Source organism: Macrobrachium nipponense, chromosome 3, assembly GCF_015104395.2.
Source record: "Macrobrachium nipponense isolate FS-2020 chromosome 3, ASM1510439v2, whole genome shotgun sequence".
In the NCBI taxonomy this organism is placed as follows: Eukaryota; Metazoa; Arthropoda; class Malacostraca; order Decapoda; family Palaemonidae; genus Macrobrachium; species Macrobrachium nipponense.
The window spans coordinates 102,269,457-102,289,916 of NC_087202.1; the positions used below are offsets into that span (position 1 = coordinate 102,269,457).

The 20,460-nt window shown below is 41.0% G+C and overlaps 1 protein-coding gene across 3 annotated transcripts in view; it reads left to right on the forward strand.

Moving 5' to 3' along the window:
- LOC135221922 (serine/threonine-protein kinase/endoribonuclease IRE1-like) overlaps positions 1 to 20,460 on the forward strand; it is a gene marked incomplete at its 3' end in the record, with an annotated part of 223,076 nt that overhangs the window by 43,327 nt on the left and 159,289 nt on the right. For all 3 annotated transcript variants that reach the window (XM_064259948.1, XM_064259946.1, XM_064259947.1), the window contains 3 exon segments: positions 258 to 300; positions 10,953 to 11,101; positions 11,718 to 11,945. In XM_064259948.1, coding sequence (XP_064116018.1) covers positions 258 to 300; positions 10,953 to 11,101; positions 11,718 to 11,945 — 420 coding nt within the window.

Consider the following 20,460-nt stretch of genomic DNA (forward strand, 5'->3'; position numbering starts at 1 on the left):
AATATAATATAGAGATAATCACAACTAGGAATTGCCTCTTTACTCTTTGTCTACAACAGTTCACTTTGCTAAACAGGTGTAAGCAGAAAGTGAGAGCACTGTTATGTGAAACAAGGGATAACTGCTGTGAAAGTACTGCATGTAGTACTCAGTGCTTGGTTAGCTTCAATTAATAAGGCAATTCAAATTCAAGACTTCATCTGTCGATCATAGTTTATTTACTTACAGCTTTTTAGTGCTTGGATTTTTATTTGCAGATCCTGTGATTGTCAACCCAACAGATTCTACTCAGCCACCTTTGTGAGTAGTATTATTATGCCTTTATTGTTTAAGTAATCTATAGTAGACCTCCCGTATTTGCAGGGGATGGGTTCCACAACCTCCCGTGAAGAGAACTGCCTTTTTTGATAGTTAAAACAAAAAAAATGAATAAATAAAAATGCTTACACTAGAGCATTTTCATAGTTTTATCACGAAAAGTGCATTTAGTCATGAAAATGATATGAAAATACAGTAAGTTGCAAATATTTCTCGGTGAAAAATACTGCGAGTAGGCGAATTTTCCACGAATAATGGGTAAATACGGCCCATAGAAAAATCCGCAAATAGGCGAGTCTGTGAATCTAGAATCCACAAATATTGGGGGTCGACTGTATGCCTTATTACTATTTTGATGTATCTTATCAAAGATTCATGTAGTTGAGAAAAAAAATCAGGGTTTATATCTATTTTACTGTCCTTTCTGGACATCTATTCACCCTCCTTCTTTTAGATAATGATAGTTTTATCTTTGTTTGTTCCAAAATAAGTATAGACTATCTCCTTTTATATATGAATATCCGTGGCATGAGTTGGAATGGTCGTAGGTCTTGGTAACACAGTCATTAACTGGCTGTCGTTGTGTAAGGATGTCTTGCTGTGCTCCTCATGCCTCTTTTATGTTTGGGTTTTATTTTCAAGAAATAGTGTCATTTATTTGGGATGAATCTTACTACTGTTAAGGTTATCTACTTTGTTATCAAGTTCAAGAACCAATTCCAGCTGGTGCTGAAGGATGCTTATATACAAAAGACTATTGTGTACCCAGAAAAAATGCAAATTACTTTTAAAATTTTATATTAGAAATAAAGTTTTTTGACAGAACTGAGAAAATTTTATGCTATTCTTAAAAAGCTCTTTTTAAAAAGAAAAAAGAAAATATGCAATTTTAAATTTGCAACTAAGAAAACCAGGAAATTATGCATGTTTGTTGTATCCTAATTTTTGTAATTTCTTGGCCAATTTCTTTTTTTAAAGAAAGCTTTTTAAACATACAGAAGCTAAAATTAAATTTTTTACAAGTAACTTACCAAGTAATTAGATAGTTATTAATTTCATTTATTTGAAGCAGTTTAGATTCAAATTTCATGATAGCAACACCGATATTCTGTGTTCTATGTAGGAGACAACAGTCTTGCCCCAAGAGGGTTAGGAACAACTCGGCAGACAATACTCATTCCTTTTCTGCGACTCCAGGTGATAACATTTGGTGTAGGTAGCAGTTGTTAATTCTTTGCTGGTTATTTACTGGACCTCAGTATCCAAACTGAAAGTCAAGTAGCCTTAGCCGAAAGCTTCATGATGAGTTTTTCTTTGTTTTGTTTTTTAATGGAGTAGTAGATAACTAGCTCACTTTTACAATGAAATTGCAGTTACAGTAGTACCTCGAGATACGAAATTAATCCGTTCCGAGGCGCCCTTCGTATCATGAGGTTTTCGTATCTTGGACCACATTTTACATGTAAAATGGCTAATCCGTTCCAAGCCCTCCAAAAACACCCCATTAAATTTCATAATAAAGCTAAATTGACCTATAAACAATGAAATACTACAACAATTTGGACCATTCAATACCTAAATTAAGACTAAAAATGCAAAACCTGTAAATAAAGTGTATATTAGTGTACAAGAAATATTATTACTGTAACGTAAAATGTGGAAGCTTACCTTTCGAGTGAGGCTACGTACATACGTAACTATCCAAGGAAGATTGCTTCTGCCTACGTACTTTTTCACAATGTTCCTGTGTGAGCCTTTTCAGGGGGTGTCTTCTACAAATGATTGCACTTTATGAAAAGCGGCTTTAATTTCTGCCGTTTTTTTTTTGTATGTAATATGTACGTACGTACACTTTAAAAAATATACGTACGTACTACAACATAACTATCCAAGGAAGATTGCTTCTGCCTATGTACTTTTTCACAATGTTCCTGTGTGAGCCTTTTCGGGGGGTGTCTTCTACAAATGATTGCACTTTATGAAAAGCTGCTTTAATTTCTGCCGTTTTTTTCTTCTTTTTTTGATTTTGAACTTTTTTTTTTTACTTTTTTTACTTTACGTATGTTTTTTTTTTTTTTTTATATATATATACAGAATTTCAACTTTCTTTTTTTGCACCTCATGACTCTGTTGGCCCTGGTGTCCATCAAAACCCTGTTCAACCAAATGCTCTCTCTGCAACTGATTTGGGTACTGAATGTTCGGCTGCTGACCTTCAACATAAACTGAAGTGCCTTGATTATACGTACACTACATACTGGTATGCATGTTGTAAAATTATTGGTCTACACCCTCTGTTCAGCAGGAAGTGGGAGATTCTACCAACCTTGCAAGTTTCCCAGTTATCCATGAGAGAGACCTTGATCACTTATCCCATGTGAGAGATCTTGGTCACTTTTTTTTTAAATATTAGTATTACATACACATTGACGATCCTGAAAACGAATACCGCGTGTGTACTATAACAATGCTGGTACTGAGTGGCCGAGCCACGCCACTACGTGTACATAGTAGATGCATGATGGGAGGGATGCTGGCCAATAGGAGAGAAGGATTTCATGGCCGCGACTAGCATCAGGAACCAATGGGAGAGCAGGAGGATGGTGGCGAGTCTACTAGTATACTAAGATGGCGGCGCGATTTTCAAAATTGTTATCCAGGTGAATCTCGGACTTTCAGAAACCTTTCGTATCTTGAAAACTTTTCGTATGTAGAGCCGTTAAATTTTTCGTATTGGCTTTCGTATCTCGATTTTTTCATAAGTCGTATCTCGAGGTACCACTGTAACTGATAAACTACCCTTTGCTGAGTGGCAGACTATAATGTAAGCATTGGTTTGTCAAACTGATATTTACGTTTGCAGCAAATTGAAAACAACAATATTAACCCTTTAACGCCGATTGGACATATTTTACATCGAGATAAATTGTCTGTCGGGTGCCGATTGGACGTATTTTACGTCGACATAGAAAAGTTTTTTTTTAAATTCGTGGAAAAATACTTATAGGTCTACCAGGCAAAAACTTTTGAATCACGCTCCCATGCTGGGAGCTCACGGATCAAGGCGTTGTTTTGTTTACAATCGTTACGCAGGCGCGCAAGCATGAATTTCTTTCTTATCGCACTAAAAAGTATCTGTGACACATCTCAGAAATTATTTTGTCACTTTGAGATAATTTTTGCACCATTTTAAATTAGCCGTTACATGGAGTATATATGAAAATGTGCGCAATTTCATGTAGAATACAACAAAAAATACTCATGATTGTAGCTTTTATCAGTTTTGAAATATTTTCATATAAATAATGATAAGTGCCAAAATTTCAACCTTCGGTCAACATTGACTCTACCGAAATGGTCGAAAAACGCAATTGTGAGCTATATTTTAGTAATATTCAATCATTTAACTTCATTTTGCAACATATTGGAAGTCTAGCATAATATTTCGATTTATGGTGAATTTATGAAAAAAACTTTTTCCTTACGTCCGCGCGGTAACTCTTCCGAAAAAATCATATGTGCGATTGTCATAATGTTTGCGCCATTTTAAATTAGCCGTTACATAAAGTTTTATATATGGAAATGTGCGCAATTTTATGCACAATACAACTAAAAACAACCCATGGTTGTAACTTTTATCAGTTTTGAAATATTTTCATATAAATAACGATAAGTGCCAAAATTTCAACCTTTGGTCAACTTTGACTCTACCGAAATGGTCGAAAAACGCAATTGCAAGCTAAAACTCTTATATTCTAGTAATATTCAATCATTTACCTTCATTTTGCAACAAATTGGAAATCTCTAGTACAATATTTTGATTTATGGTGAATTTATGAAAAAAAAAACATTTTCCTTATGTCCGCGCGGTGATTCTTCCGAAAAAATCATGTGATTGTCGTAATGTTTGCACCATTTTAAATTAGCCGTTACATAAAGTTTTACATATGAAAATGTCGGCAGCAGTAGCTAGGGAAGTGGCGGCCCCTATCATCGAGAGGATCCATTTGGAAACCCAGGCCCCTCCAGAAGACTAAGAGGGCTTGTGCGAGGAGGTGACGGAGGAGGTGGCGGCCATTAGTCTGCATCGCGAGCCAATGACCGTCGACTCACAGGAAGACGGTAGGGAGGTAAGTGAGGCAGGTGGCTTTAGATCTAAAACACTTGCTTTTAGCCCAACTCCTCCTTCTTCCTCTTCCTTTCAGGGCTTCTCGAAGTCCATGATCCTTGGGTATAGGTCTGGTTCTGTGATCCCCAAGGTGAAAACCCTGAAAAAGAAGTCCCTGCCGAAGGCTGCCAGACCAGCTAAGCCTTCTCCGGCGGGCTCCACCAGGTCGTCATTGGCCCCCAAGCCTTTGGCTTCCTTGGCAAAAGCTACTCCCCCGCCTAAGGGGTCGAGAGCTAAGGGTTCTAAAGCCAGACCAACGGAGTCCGGCTTCGACCCTGATGCCTTCGCTAATCTTATCTTGGAGAAGATGGGCAGTATTGTGGACTCGAGATTCCAATCGATGTCCTCTCAGCTTGCCTCGGGTTTAGAGACATTAGGGCAGTCCATCCTGTCTCTGGCTCAGAGACTACAGACTCAGGAGAGCTTGCTGGCCGGACTTATACAGTCCAAGGCACACAGCAGTCCTTTATTGTGCCGGATGCATCTAAGCTCCCGCCATTCGAGGACAACAACCCATGGCGGTTGGCGCTGCATGCTCCCTTTTCGGATGGCATGCTGACAATTGAAGGCTGCGGAACCCGTCCCGTGGAAGATTACGAGTTCTTCCCGGCTGACCTCCAATTTCCCTTCCCAGGCTACACTCGGTTAGCCGAGGAAGCGTTTGTCAGGGTAGACAGGGTCCCAAAGGAGACTGTGATCTATCCTAGGGATCAGGCACAGTCGGCATGGGTCCGCACCCGTTTGGAATGGGATTGCGTCAACACCAAGTTGACGCCACACAAAGGTTGCTACACCATGTTTGTGGTGGGGGATAACATCCCGACCCCTTGCACATCTAAGATCGCGGAGTTAACTCTGCGGGCCGGAATAGAGGAGAAGCCAATGCCTCAGCTTCGAGAGACAAAGCCTAACTCTGCTCTTTCCTGGAGATTTGGAGTGCTGGGTGGGCACTCCGGAAACGTTCACAGTGGGCAAACTCGATCCGGAGTGTGCTTCCATACAGTTTAGTGAATGGTTACCCAGAATTCTGGATGCCATGGTAAAGGCAGAGTTTGAGGCAAAGTGTAGACTGAGTAGGTCGATCAACTCGGTTACTACTTCAGAGTTGACGGCCTCTGTCTACGCTGAGGAACCGCTATTCCGGATCCTAACAAAGTCGCTGCTGCAGACTTTCCAGTGTGACCTGTATGACTTTGTGGTTGCTAGGCAGAACTGCAGGAAGCATGTCCTTGCCAATGCTTCCATTAGACATGAGCCTAATAAGCTTATTAAGGCATCGATCTGGGGACCCAACCTCTTTCCTGATGTCGTGGTTAACAGCGTCATCAGTGAGGCAGCTAGGGCTAACCAGAACCTTCGTGTCCTCTGGGGCCTTCCCTCCAAAAGGAAGTTTGAGACCTCCAGACCGCAAGCCAAGGGTAGGAAGAAGGCCAGGAAGTATCAGCCCTTCCAGACCTCTCAGACAGAGACAGTGGCGCAAGCAGTTCCCGTCTCCCAGCTTGGTCAACCTTCGACCTCTAAGGCACGACCACAACAACAATTTGTACTGCTACAGAGTCAGCCAACTCAACAGTCCTTGAGTTCGGCTACTTTCGTGACGTCCCTGGCCTTCAAAGCTTCGTTTGAAGCGCAAGGGGCGTTTCAAGGCTGTAACAGGCACACAAGGGGTAGCAGAGCAAAAGGAGTTTACCGGCACAGAGCTGGTTCCAGAGCTCTCTCCAGAGGCAGAGGTTTCAGAGGAGGCAAAGGAAATAAGACCTCATCCAGTCAATGAGCCTCTCCAGGTAGGCGGGAGACTGTACCTCTTCCGGGACCATTGGACCTTCAGTTTTGGGCCCACAGTATCATATCAAAAGGTCTGGGGTGGAGATGGATAAAAGGGCCTCCTCCACCAGTCAGCTTCCACCAAATTCCAACAACAGACCTTCTAGACTATGCAAAAGACCTTCTTCAAAAGAAGACTTTTTGTGATAAAACTATTAAAAAAACAAGTAAAAAAGTTTTTTTGTCAGTTTTTCTTGGGTTTTAACTAACAAAATAGGCTGTTTTCAGTTTTTAAAGGGGTGCCAACTGCTTGCGGATTCTAACTATTTGCGGGGCGTCTGGTACGCATCCCCGGCAAATACGGGGGGACCACTGTAAACCATTTTATTTGGTCATCACAATTACTGTTAATGGGATGAGTGTGCTTGGTGCAGGGATAACAGGTTCTCCACATCAGGCTGGAACTCACTAAGAAGAAGTCTTAGATCACCGCGTTAAGTAATTTTAAGTCTGTTTCTTTGCTTAGAAAGAAGAAAGGCAACTGAACTGAAGCCCTGTTCTACCAAATATGATGTTGGAAAGGCAATAAAATGCATTTTCACCTTGTTCCACAATGCTGGATAGAGGTCAGAGGTTTTTTTTTTGTAACCAAAAATCTTGAGATAATTTCTTGAACTTTGGCAATTCTAATGTTACTTTTATAATCTATTATACTAATACAGTAGAGCCCCGGACCTTGATGTTAATTCATTCCAAAAGAAGTGATGAGATGCAATTTGTTGAGATCTGAATGAATTTTTCCCATAAAAAATAATTGAAAATAGATTAATCCGTTCTTGAGCACCGGTTATTACCCTGACCTTGCCTTTTTATACAAAACATTACCCATAAATACACATAAATTACAATTAAATCATTTCAGTGTTAAATAACATACCATTCAAATTACTTTTTTTCATTATTAAATATATACTACTGTATTAAAATAACTGCCCTACGTATACCCAATTCGGCCATAATACGATGGTTGACTGAGCGCCGTAGGCTAGGCTAGGTACATAGTATGTACTGTAAGGGGTAAGTATAATTATTGTTGCTAATAAGAAAAACATTGAATATCAAGCCTAATTCTTAGCAAATTGATAAAACACTAAAAATAAGCCGAATTATGTCAGGTTATCATGAACTTAAGAAAAATTTCCTAAGTTATGTCGCTAGCTAGTGGCTGTAAGAAAAATTCCCTAAGTTACGTCGCTAGCTAGTGGCTGTGAGCAGACGTAAACAAATCATACAGTCTACTGGATACTGTATACAAACTCACTTTAAAATATCTTTCAATAAGTCTTATGACATTAAAAATTTTTATCTCAAATTATTGTTGTAAAATAGGTTCACTTCTAATAGCCGCTGTGTGCTTTATAGTGTGACATCAGATATTATTATCAGCGGAGTAATACCCATTGAAAGTAGATCCTCATAAATGTATGCCTTTGAAATTGGAAAAAATCCCAATATTAAGGATAACTGGTGGGGGCTGTCAATATCACAAAACCCTTTAACTTAATAATAAAATACTACCAAGAAAAATTTTCGCTTAGTAAATAACAAGGCTTGGAGATAAGCACGACTGGTAACTATGATTTACGAGCATCGTAAATCAAGCACGACTGGAAATTACGAATAATGACTAATAAGCAGACTGCAAAATGTTTTGGTAGGCAAAAGCATTGCCTGAAAAAAAAAACATGTAGCACTACTTAATATACAGTAGTCCCCCCGTATTAGCGGGGGATGCGTACCAGACACCCCCCCCCCGAGAATGTTTGGAACCCCTATAAAAATGCTAAAAACAGCTTATTTTGTTAGTTAAAACTCAAGAAAAACTACTAAAAATTTTCATACTTGATTTTTTAAATAGTTTTATGACAAAAAGTGCATTTTATGATGAAATAAAAAATACATTTTATGATGAAATTAATAAAAAAAAAAAAAAAAACAGGAATATGTGAATATTGTTCATAGAAAAATACCGCAAATGTGCGAATTTTCTGCGAATAATGCGGGGAAACGTTTCCGAGAGAAATTCTTTAGTGTCATAGTTGTGACTGTAGCCAACTATTGATATAACTATCAACACTTCAAGGGTTAGCTTATCATTAAAAACATCACAGGATTTTAAGTTGTCGCAGAATGCCTCTTACTTTATATATTTTCAACAATCTTAAGTTCAATTGTGATTCTTACCATTTTCCTCACCAAATGAGCATGAGAACAACACCTATTAGCGGCAACTGACAGAACCACTTTTGTTTACAAAAATCATATGATTCCATGGGTCGGTTTCCGTATTTTTGGTTGAGCTCAGATGCACCGTTTACTAAAAATTTTCTTTGGAAATCCGATTATTTCGAGTTCTAATACAATCGAGGTCCAGGTCTCTACTGTACATGTTCCTTTACCTTAAGCTTAGTGTTTATGACATATATTTTGTCATTCAGATTTTGTATAAAGAAAAAAACAAGCTATTTATTGTTTAAAATTAAATGCTCTTCATCCTCCCTTTTGCCTCACCGCCCCCCGATATCAATCCACTGCTCCAGATGGGTGGTACCACCCACTGTGGGAACCACTGATTTAAAATGAATATATAGTTCACATTAATTACGGTTACTTGTAGACATACTAATTGCTTATTCTCTCTCTCTCTCTCTCTCTCTCTCTCTCTCTCTCTCTCTCTCTCTCTCTCTCTCTCTCTGACACATCATTCGTGAAGGGACAGCGGTTAAGGAGAGAAGGAGAGTGCTTGTGTGACACATTCTTATGGTGAAAATTGCTTAAATGGCTTTACAAAGAGGAGTCGTTAACATCCACAGTTTGTGAACTATGAGAATGGATGGGAAGGTTTACGCTTGCCAGATTTTCTCCATTAGGAAGAATGATCACCTCTTTGTGAAGCATGGCATATGCAGAATTCAAACCAGTGAAGCTGAAATCATGTAGACCCACCTGTGGGAGCAGGTATACAATGTAATTTGTAACCTTAGGAGGAAGGTTTTTTTTTTTTTATGCCTGGAAAATTCTTTGATAGCATGTAAAGATTCTCTTCCATCCTTTGAAGTCCTAAACTTTGATGCAGTAGAATGTGCACTTGGCATATTTAAACTTTTTGACATTGATGCTTAGGAAGGAACAGGTGAGGACTCATACGTAAAGGAAAAACCTCTCTCCTTGAAATACAGAACTTATTTGTGACACGACAAATCCTTACATGTCTCACAAGTCAAATTATGACTTGATCCTTACACGCTCACTGCAAAATAAATGCTGTCTCTCTCCAGGTTGGCCATAAAGCCCCAGGACTGCTTGCCTCGAGCATCATTACGTTTTTATTGATGTTATTATGCAATTCCTATAAAATTCACTAGTAATACAGTGCACATTTACTATTAAAAACCAAAAATGGCAAAGAGAAGCATTTAATTTTTGATTAATAATGAATAAAATTAATACAAAAAATGGTCTGTTTGTGCTATCTCTTTAGCATATGAAGCAAAAAGAGAAACATGACTGGAAATGTAAACGATATAAAAGACAGAAAAGCAAAACAAGCTTATAGCTTAAGTTCACTCAGCCTAAAGCAGTCAGGAGTATATTACATAACCTAAGTGCAACTAAGTGACAAAGAATGAGGCAGGTGTCAGCACTTAAATATGAGTAAAGGAACTGAGCTTAACTTTTCAGAATCTAAGGCTCATACTACTGAAAATCCAAATGCAAGTAGAGGGACAACTGCAAATTTAGAGGCTATTGAGAACAACTTAAAGAACACACTGTGAACTTTCTAAACCTCAAAAAGCAAAATCAGTGAAGAATTTGGCTACTCCCAGGAAAGACTGTCTAACAGTTGATGGAAGACAGGTACTGATACTTATGCCAGGTGATCTCTGGTGGAGATCAAAAGGGAAGGAAAGGGAAAGCTAGTAGAAATACCTTCACAAGACAAACAAACAATTGAATGATTTCAGTATTGTAATGGTTTACTAGTGATAAGCATTACTGAAGAAAATTATGAGGAGTGAGATTGCAGGTATTAAAAATAAAACAGACACTTCACCAATGAAGTGCTCTGGACCTCAGATGCGTACTCAGAATGGTAAGGAGGCATACCCTTCTGTTGAGTGTATGGATGTTACTGCTGTAATAACAGTCTGTTATAGGTGTACATAGTGGCTTCTGTTGAAACCAGTCATAAGGAATAAAAGTAATAGAGAATTATAATACTATAATTAAAAGGCATTTCATAGCATACAAATATACACTTTTATTCTTGAAAATTAAGTTACCTTATTGAGTAACATGATATGAAGATACCTTATTGAGTAACATGATATGAAGATAAGGCTGGGTAGTAAATGAGACTTTCTTTAGGTGTTCTTACAAAGGCAGTTACACTGGATTACATTCCTTCTGTGTTACAGCTTCATCTTGTGTTAATGTCAGTGGTAATAATGGTTTATGCCCAATTGTAAATGTACTTCAGCAAAAATGTGGTTGATTTATTATACTTTGTATGGTTTGTATGTTCTTCATGCTTCCTTAAATGTCTGGCTTTTTTTTCATTGTCATTAAAGTATGTATACTTTTCTATAGATCACTGCTCAGATTATGGAACTCTGTTAAATTTATTTTTATTACTTTTCAGCCCACAATTCTTTCCTAATCCTCAAGATGGATCTTTGTATCGATACACTTTGGGTCGTAGCAGAGATCCTCTCAAAAAGTTACCTTTTACCATTCCACAACTTGTTGCTAACTCTCCTTGTCGATCAAGTGATGGAATATTCTATTTAGGTATGTGAAGATCTGTACTTTTTATTTTTCAAGAGAAAGGAAAAAAGCATATTGATTCAGCCAGACTGAAATATGAGGTTGTGTTTTTGTGTATTTTTTTTCTTTAATTTTCGTAGTCTGTAAGCTGTAGACATTCCTTTTCACACCTATGGTATTTTGTGTATAAAGAAAACGAGAGGGAATAATTGTATAAGGGAATAATTGTATAATGAAATCAAGAATAAGAATATATTGTCAGTGTGTTTTCATTACTATGATGTCATTGTACATTACAGATTTTATTTATGAACTAAAAGATGACTAAACAATGAGATTTAGAACTAAGGTGACTGTATTGAAACTAGCAGTCATCAACTTTTTGACGAAAAGAATAAGAAATGTGATTTTATTTCCTGAAATAATTTATATATAAATATAAAGGAATTTTCAGGATGGTGAAAGTTGTTCAATCCACATCATAGCAATAGTGTTTGCATTTCAAAACTTGTACAAAATTAGAACTAACTATATCATTAAGGAAAGTGTTGATAGGGTAACACATCTAGCTATGTAACAATCAATTAATGTTTATGTTTGTATGACATCAGAGTGTAAACTCAATTTTTTTCATTAAAAGGCAAAAAGGTTGATTCGTGGGTTGGTGTGGATTCCATTACTGGTGAGAAGCAACTGACACTAGACATGAGCAGTGTTGATAAGAAATGCCCAAAGCCATCCCGCAACACAGTTTACTTTGGTCGGACATTATACAATATTGTTCTTTATGAGGCTACAACAGGCAACAAATGGAATATAAGCTTTTCAGAATATGCTACGGGAACAACATCAGCTGTAGAAAATTATGGTAAGTGTGATACTATTGTATGTTATTCTACCCAAGCACAGCATTTTTTCAAAAGGTTATTTTAATTAAAGTTTTTTAGGTCTACTATTTAAAGTGATTACATGTATGAGTACATAAACAGCACAGGGCAAGGGTAAATCAAGAAGTTTGGTGAAGACTGTTCCTGTGTTAACATGTTAAGTAATTTATAAAACCAAACCAGTTCAGACATGTCCTTGAGAACCTTCCTCAAGGTCAGATAATCATATTCATTCATTCACTTGCTATTATGCTGTTGAGATGCTTCTTTCAAACTGGAAAGCAGTGACTTTAAGATAAGAGCAGACATCAGATTTTTTAAAACTTGATTGGAAAGCACTGTTTGCCACCCAGCTCAACAGGAAACTCCCTGTATGCTGTTCTTTATGACTGAGCCCTTGGGCTGAGAATGCAGTCACTTTTCAGCACCCATGGAACTATCTGATAGTTTACACTTTTCCTCTTTTTTTGTTCGACTGTCGAGTGATTAATAGGGTGTGATCACCCCAAATCTTGGGTGATTGATTGGTGGGCCCCAAATATCCACATTGCAGAGTGATATCTGAATCTGCTAGAAGTCTGAGAGAAATTCCTCTTTGGCACAACCTTCTGTGCCAGCCACTTGTCGAAAGTCATTGTCAGGCTGTGGACGCACTGGCACTTCATGCGTGGAAGACTATCTATTGCACACTGTGAGTTGAGAGAGCTTCTCTCACCATAAGTGAGCACACGGTGTCTCTTCAGATGGACTAATAAGTCTTTGAGATATCCTAATCCGTGTACCTCCTTGTAACTCTCTCTCTCTCTCTCTCTCTCTCTCTCTCTCTCTCTCTCTCTCTCTCTCTCTCTCTCTCTCTCTCTCTCTCTCTGTGTTTTGGCTGGAAGTTTTAGAGATATTTATGTATAGATCTTTCAGGGTACTAATGTTTAAGATGACTTTGAAATTATATTAAATATATATGTAATCTCAAAGTTTCATACATTCAACTTCCCTGTCAGATATATACTTAGCTATAGACTCCGTCGTCCCCGACAGAAATTCAAATTTCGCGGCACACACTACAGGTAGGTCAGGTGATCCCGCCGCCTGCCGCTGGGTGGCAGGAATAGGAACTATTACCGTTTTAAGCCAGATTTTCTCTGTCGCGGATACTAGTAACATCGTTTGCTAGTTCCTCCTGACTTGATTTTCGAATTTCATTACGCCGTTGATCTTTTGGACTGCTATTTGGTGACGTATTGGATCTTTGGTTTGGCATACGCTATTGTGGACTGTTTTTTGGATTTGGATTTGGAATTTCTCATAATGTCTGACGTGTCGATTTCGTTCCGAGTGTGTGTGAATGAGAATTGTTTTGTGAGACTACCGAAAGCTTCGGTGGATCCTCACACCACTTGTAAAAATTGTAGAGGGAATGTATGCTCGCAATTGAATACATGTGATGAGTGCAAGGATTTGAATGAGGAGGAATGGAAGTTGCTTGATTCCTACTTAAGAAAGTTGGAGAGAGATAGGGCTAGAAAAGCCTCTTCCAAAAGTGTAAGTAGGTCGGTCTCTAACGAGCCAGTTAGCGGACTATTGCCTATTGCTAACCTTATTGTTTCCTCCCATACAGCTTTACCTTCCCGATTATCTGACTCGGCAAGCTCAACATCTGAAATTGCGAGTCTGAAAGCTTCGCTTAAGCATATGGAACAAAAAATTAAGGAACTGGAAGGTAAGTGCAGTGAAAGTGTTCCCAGTGAAGTGGAGGGTGCGTCTGATCGGCTCTGTCTCGCTCCCAGGCCTAGACCTCTTTCAAGCTCCCAAGCCCAGTGGAGAAGAAATGTCGAAAGCTGCAGGGAGGTTTCAGAGAATCCTCACCGGTCAGGCGTCCCCTCGGCAGATCCCGTAGTTACGTCCCGGGCTTTCAAGGATAGTCGTTGGAAAGACGTCCTTAAACAGTGTTTTTCTTCGTCTGATTCCTCATCTAAAAAAGGATGGAGTTCAGATAGATTGTCGAGACCTTCGAAGAGATCTTGGAAGTCTCCTTCATTTTACTCAAGCCCTGAAGAATTTCCGGAAGAATATCCTCCGGAAAAGAGGAGGAAGGAGGTGTATTCAGAAGCTCCTTCTCCTGCATCGGAAATTGGAAAGAGGGACGTAGCTACGAAGATGTTGGAGGATATGCAAAAACAGATATCTTCGCTAGTAGGAGTTCTTAAATCTGATCCTCCTAGAAGGAAGGATAGATTTCTCCCGATCAAAAGATCCCGTCCTTTAGAACTCTCTGAGAGCTCGGACAAGGCGCCTGCCAGAAGCCTGGCGTCAGCCAGACGTCGGGCTACTGTCAAGCGCAAAACGCCGTCAAGGCGAGATGATATATATAGGGATATACCTGAACCTCCTACTAGAAGGAAAGCACATGAGATGTCCGAATCGAGGAGTAAATTTGGAACTCCCGAAATCGGACGAACTCCTGAAATGAGGCGCAAAGCGCCTGAAGCGCCTGAAGTGAGGCGCAAAGTGACTGAAGATCCTGGAACTCTTGTGGCGAGGCGAAAAGCGCCTGGAGCGCCTGAAATGAGGCGTAAAGCTCCTCAAGTAATGGAAATGAGGCGCAAGGCGCCTGAAAAGCCTGAGGCGGCTGAAAGGAAATATTTAACTCCTGGAGGGCCTAGAGCGCCTGAAAGGAAACATAGAGCGCCTGGAGAGCCTGAAGCGCCTGAAATGAGGCGTAAAGCGCCTGGAGAGCCTGAAGCGCCTCAAAGGAAAAGCAAAGCGCCTAGAGAGCCTGAAGCGCCTGAAAGAAGAAGCAAAGCGCCTAAAGAGCCTGAGGCGCCTGAATGGAGGCGCAAGGCGCCTGGAAAGCCTGAAGCTTCTGAAACAAGACGCAAAGCGCCTAGAGCGTCTGAAGGCAGGCGCAAGGATTTTTACAATTCAGAATACAATTCGGATGAGTTATCGGAGTTTGAAGCGGACTTGGAGGCTCCTCTTTGGGATTTTTCTCAAGATCAATTTTCCCCTGACAGGGTCTCTAGGTGTCGCACAGGCGATCGTAGCCCCTGTCGGGAAGGAATTGATCATGAAAAAAGGGAACAACATTTAAGGACTTCTCCTGGTAGGGACGAAAGGTGTCGCACAGGCGACCGTCGTCCTTGTCAGGAAGGCCTTAGGGTAAAAGAACAACATCGGCCTTCTCCTGGCAGGGACTCAAGGTGCCGCACAGGCGGCCGTAGCCCTTGTCATGTTGGCAGTCGGTGTTTGTTTACAAGCCCTTTACATTCCCGAGAGAGGAGTCCTCCGGTCACACACTCTTCTCCGAATAAAACTCAACCGGAATTGGAGGATGTCTCGGACTCTGAAGAAAACAAGGGGGGCAAAGGTCTTACAGATTATAAGACATTAACAGCCCTCTTGTTAAAAGAATTTGGAGAGTCTCTGAGTCCTGCTGCCCCCCCCTCCTCTCCTCGGTCTTTATTTTTGAGTACGAAGGCTGCGAAGTCTTCCTCTTTCTTGAAGATGCAACCGACCATATCAATGAAGAGGGCTTTGCAGTCGGTCGGAAATTGGCTTAACACCAAGGAGGAGGTGGGGAAGACTGTGTTTACCTGTCCCCTTCCAGGCTATCAGGAAAGAGAGGGATTTGGTATAGCACAGGAGAATCTACGGGACTTTCTCTTCCCTCATCTGCTGAAGCGGACTTCTTGACCTTGGTGGATTCGGCAAGGAGACATGCACTTCCATCGGCCAAAACAAGCTGGACAATGTCTGAAATGGACCATCTCCTCAAGGGAATATTCCATGTCTTGGAAGTTTTTAACTTCCTAGATTGGTCCCTTGGGGCTTTGGCCAAGAAGACGCAAGACCCTCAGTTTTTGGAACCAGAAGTCTTGCATAGTGTTTTGGCATGTATGGATAAGGCAGTGCAGGACGGATCGGCTGAAGTGGCATCATTGTTCGGACAGGAGCCTATTTAAAGAAGAGGTCTGTCTTTGGTTCATTTCTTACCAAAGCAGTCTCTCCAGTACAGAGGGCTTCTCTTTTATACGCCCCTCTGTCTAAACAGCTGTTTCCTTCTCAGTTTTGGTAAAGGACATTTCCCATACGCTTATCGAGAAGGCAACACAGGATTTGTTGGTACACTCTGCTAAGAAGCCTAGACCAGCTGCTTCTGTCTCGAAGAGATGGGGAGCCAAAGACCTGCCCAACAGCCCTTTCGAGGTAGAACTTTTAGCCGAGCCCCAAGGAAGAGAGGAGGAGAGAAAAGAGGAAGATCTTCCATCAGAGTTCCAAAGAAGAATGCTAAATGAGATTCCAGTCCTCCAATCACCAGTAGGGGCCAGACTTCTGGGATTCTCGGAAGCATGGGCTTCGATGAAAGCAGATTCTTGGTCCCTGCAAGTTCTAAGGAAAGGATACCTCATCCCCTTCAAGAACAGACCTCCATGACGACGACACCGAGGGAGCTGTCAGCGAGATACAAAGACCCTGTAAAGAGAGAGATCCTTCTTGGGTTGGTGCAGCAAATGTTGGAGAAGGAGGGCCATCGAGGTAGTACAGGATCCGCACTCCCGAGGTTTTTACAATCGCCATATTTTTTGGTGGCCGAAATCCTCGGGGGGGGAGGGGGGGGTGGAGGCCGGTCCTGGACGTGAGTGCATTGAATCGCTTCGTGGAGAAGACAAAGTTCTCCATGGGAGACCTCCAACTCGGTTCTCTCTGCTCTCCGTCCAGGAGATTGGATGGTCTCCCTCGACCTGCAAGATGCGTACTTTCACGTCCCCCTGCATCATTCGTCGAAGAAATATCTTCGATTCATGGTGCAGGGAAGGATTTATCAGTTCAGGGCTTTGTGTTTCGGCCTCTCGACGGCTCCTCAGGTGTTTACAGCGTTGATGAGGAACGTAGCAAGATGGCTACATCTGAAGGGGGTGAGGATATCTCTTTACTTAGACGATTGGCTTATAAGAGCGCAGACAAAACAAAAGTGCTTGGAGGACTTGGAGATAGCTCTTCAATTGACCAGATCTCTCGGATTGCTCGTAAACCTCGAGAAGTCTCACACAATCCCCAGTCAGACTATCGTCTATCTGGGGATTCGGATGGATTCTCGGGGTTTTCGAGCGTATCCATCCCAGGAAAGAATCTCGAAAGGGTTGGAAAAAATCTCGGTCTTCCTAGAGAAGGAACGAAGCTCAGCGAGGGAATGGCTCAGTCTTCTGGGCACCCTTTCCTTGCTGGAGCAGTTCATCTCTCTAGGGAGGCTGAATATGAGACCCTTGCAGTTCCATCTAAGAAGGAGTTGGAACAGAAGAAAGGGAGATCTATTGGATACCTTTCCCATAGGAGAGAGTATCAAAAACCACTTACGATGGTGGTTAGAACCACTGAGAAAAAACGAAGGAGTGTCCTTGTCCCTTCAGAACCCTCACCTAGTGTTGTTCTCAGACGCTTCGGACACGGGGTGGGGAGCAACACTAGGGACGAAGGAAGTGTCAGACAGTTGGACAGAAGAACAGAAGGCCTGGCACATAAATGCAAAGGAACTCTTAGCAGTGCACTTGGCACTGCAGTTTTTCGAGAACGAAGTCAGAGGCGTGGTGGTCCAAGTCAACTCGGACAACACCACGGCTCTGGCTTATATAAAAAAACAAGGGGGGACACACTCTTTCTCCCTTTACCAACTAGCAAGGGATCTGTTGATATGGACAGAAGAAAGAGGGATTCGACTCCTGACGAGGTTCGTTCAAGGAGGAAAGAACATAAGAGCAGACAGATTGAGCAGGAAAAACCAGGTCCTTCCAACAGAGTGGACCCTTCATTCACAAGTCTGCCAGCAACTATGGTCTCTTTGGGGGAAGCCTCAAGTGGACCTGTTTGCAACATTCCTATCCAGAAGGATGGAGAACTTTTGTTCGTTGGGGGACGATCCCAGAGCCCTATCCATAGATGCCATGCTCATGGATTGGAAGGGCATAGACGCTTATGTGTTTCCCCATTCAAGATGCTGGGGGAAGTAATGAGAAAGTTCGTGTCCTCGGAGGGAATGAGGATGACATTGATCGCTCCTTATTGGCCTGCAAGAGAATGGTTCACAGAGGTACAGGAATGGATAGTGGACTTCCCCAGATCTCTTCCCGAAAGGACAGATCTGCTCAAACAACCCCACTTCGAGAGGTATCACAAGAATATCCACGCTCTCGCTCTGACTGCCTTTCGACTATCAAAAGATTGGTCAGAGCGAGAGGCTTTTCTCGCAAAGCGGCAAAAGCAATTGCTGGAGCAAGAAGGTCCTCAACCATGCGGATATACCAATCGAAGTGGGAAGTTTTCCGTAGATGGTGTAAGGCGAAGAAGCTGTCCTCCTCCAATACCTCTGTGACCGAAATTGCTGATTTTCTTTTGTTTTTACGAGAAGAATCTCATCTGGCAGTGTCAACCATTAAAGGTTATAGGAGCATGTTATCAGCTGTGTTCAGGAATAGGGGCCTGAACATAGAGAATGACAAAGATCTGCATGATTTAATTAGATCATTTGAAACTACAAAATTAAGAACTTCTCTCACCCCTAGTTGGAATCTGGATGTGGTTCTCAAATATCTTATGTCGGAGAGATTCGAACCTCCCGATAAAGCTACTTTCCGGGACTTGACTAGAAAATGTATTTTCTTAATTAGCTCTCAGCCACTGCGAAAAGAGTGAGAGAGCTGCAAGCGCTTGACTCGAGAGTGGGGTTTAAGAAGGATTCGGCTGTATTGTCCTTTAAACCTTTATTTTTAGCTAAAAATGAAAATCCCTCGAGACCTTGGCCTAGGACTTTCGAAGTAAAAGGCCTTTCTCAATTAGTTGGGAATGAAATGGAAAGAACTTTATGCCCTGTGAGAACTTTGAAGTTTTACCTGCAGAAGAAGAAGCAGTTGCAGGGTTGCAATCAAAGTTTATGGTGTGCCGTTAAAGACCCTAAAAGAGCTATGTCAAAAAATGCCTTAGCGGTGGTGGGATTTTTTTGTTAGGAACATTATAACTGAAGCCCACATGAACTGTTTGATAGTGAGGCATATAAGACCTTAAGGGTAAAAGCACACGAAGTACGTGCAGTCGCTACATCATTGTCGTTCAAACAAGAACATGTCAATGAAGAAACAAATCTTAGCGGCCACGTATTGGAGATGTAACTCAGTGTTCGCCTCACATTACTTGAAAGATGTGAGAGTGACATATGAGAAATGCTTCTCTCTAGGACCTTATGTATCAGCGGATACAGTGCTGGGGAGGGAGGAGAGAAGACTGATCCTTAATATTAATTTTTGTCCTTATATTTTATATATTGTGATTTTAAAATTATTGGTGTTGAGTTTTTAGGTTGTTTGAAAGGTGTTTGGGGATAACGCCTTTCAATCATATTTACTAATCCACAGTTAGGATCGGGTGATCGGGATCAGTATTTTACTCCTTTATATGCCAAGAGGCATAGGTATATTGTCATGTAAGTGAATAAGACTCCAGTGACAATTGCCATTAGGTTCTGTTGAGTAAGTGGATAAGACCCCATTGACAGTCCTTTCAAGAGTTCTCAGCCATAGGGCACACCCTCGCTGAAGCTTTTGAGGCGAAGCAGACTTCTAAGCACAAGCTATGAAATCTTCTGCCTAAACAGGTAGGAACTAGGGTATTGTTAATTAACTTGTATTACCTACAACATATGTTGTTTACCTATTAGGTCAGTAATTAGCTGTCTCTTGCCCTCCGCCAAAGGTGCCAATCAGCTAAGTATATATCTGACAGGGAAGTTGAATGTATGAAAATGATATTGTTATTGTACAATAAAGTTTCATACATACTTACCTGGCAGATATATACGATTGTATGGCCCACCCAACTCCCCTCAGGAGACAGGTGGAAGAGAAAATCTGGCTTAAAACGGTAATAGTTCCTATTCCTGCCACCCAGCGGCAGGCGGCGGGATCACCTGACCTACCTGTAGTGTGTGCCGCGAAATTTGAATTTCTGTCGGGGACGACGGAGTCTATAGCTAAGTATATATCTGCCAGGTAAGTATGTATGAAACTTTATTGTACAATAACAATATCATATTAATACAGTAATAGGATAATGATTAAAAGCATATTTGATGTAAGATGTTATTCAAGGTACTATACATTTGGTATTTGAACCTTCAAGATAGGCAGTTATAAGTTTTTTTTTAGAGGGGGTTCTAAGTATTCGTGGATTTTAACTATTCGGTGGTGGGGGATTGTTGTCTGATACACATCTCCCACGAATACGGGGTGTCCAAATCGGTGAGCCTGGTAATTGCAAGACCTTGAATAGTGAGGTTTGACTGCATGAGCAAATAAATAAAAAGACATCCTGGAATAGAGAGAGGCAATACATTCCACTATTAATTTTCAGGGCACACTGTTTCCCCTCTGTCCTGTACTGAGCTACTAGAATCACCATAAATCATTTATGGTTCATTGCAGTGATATGAACATCTTTCTGCTAAATTCATTC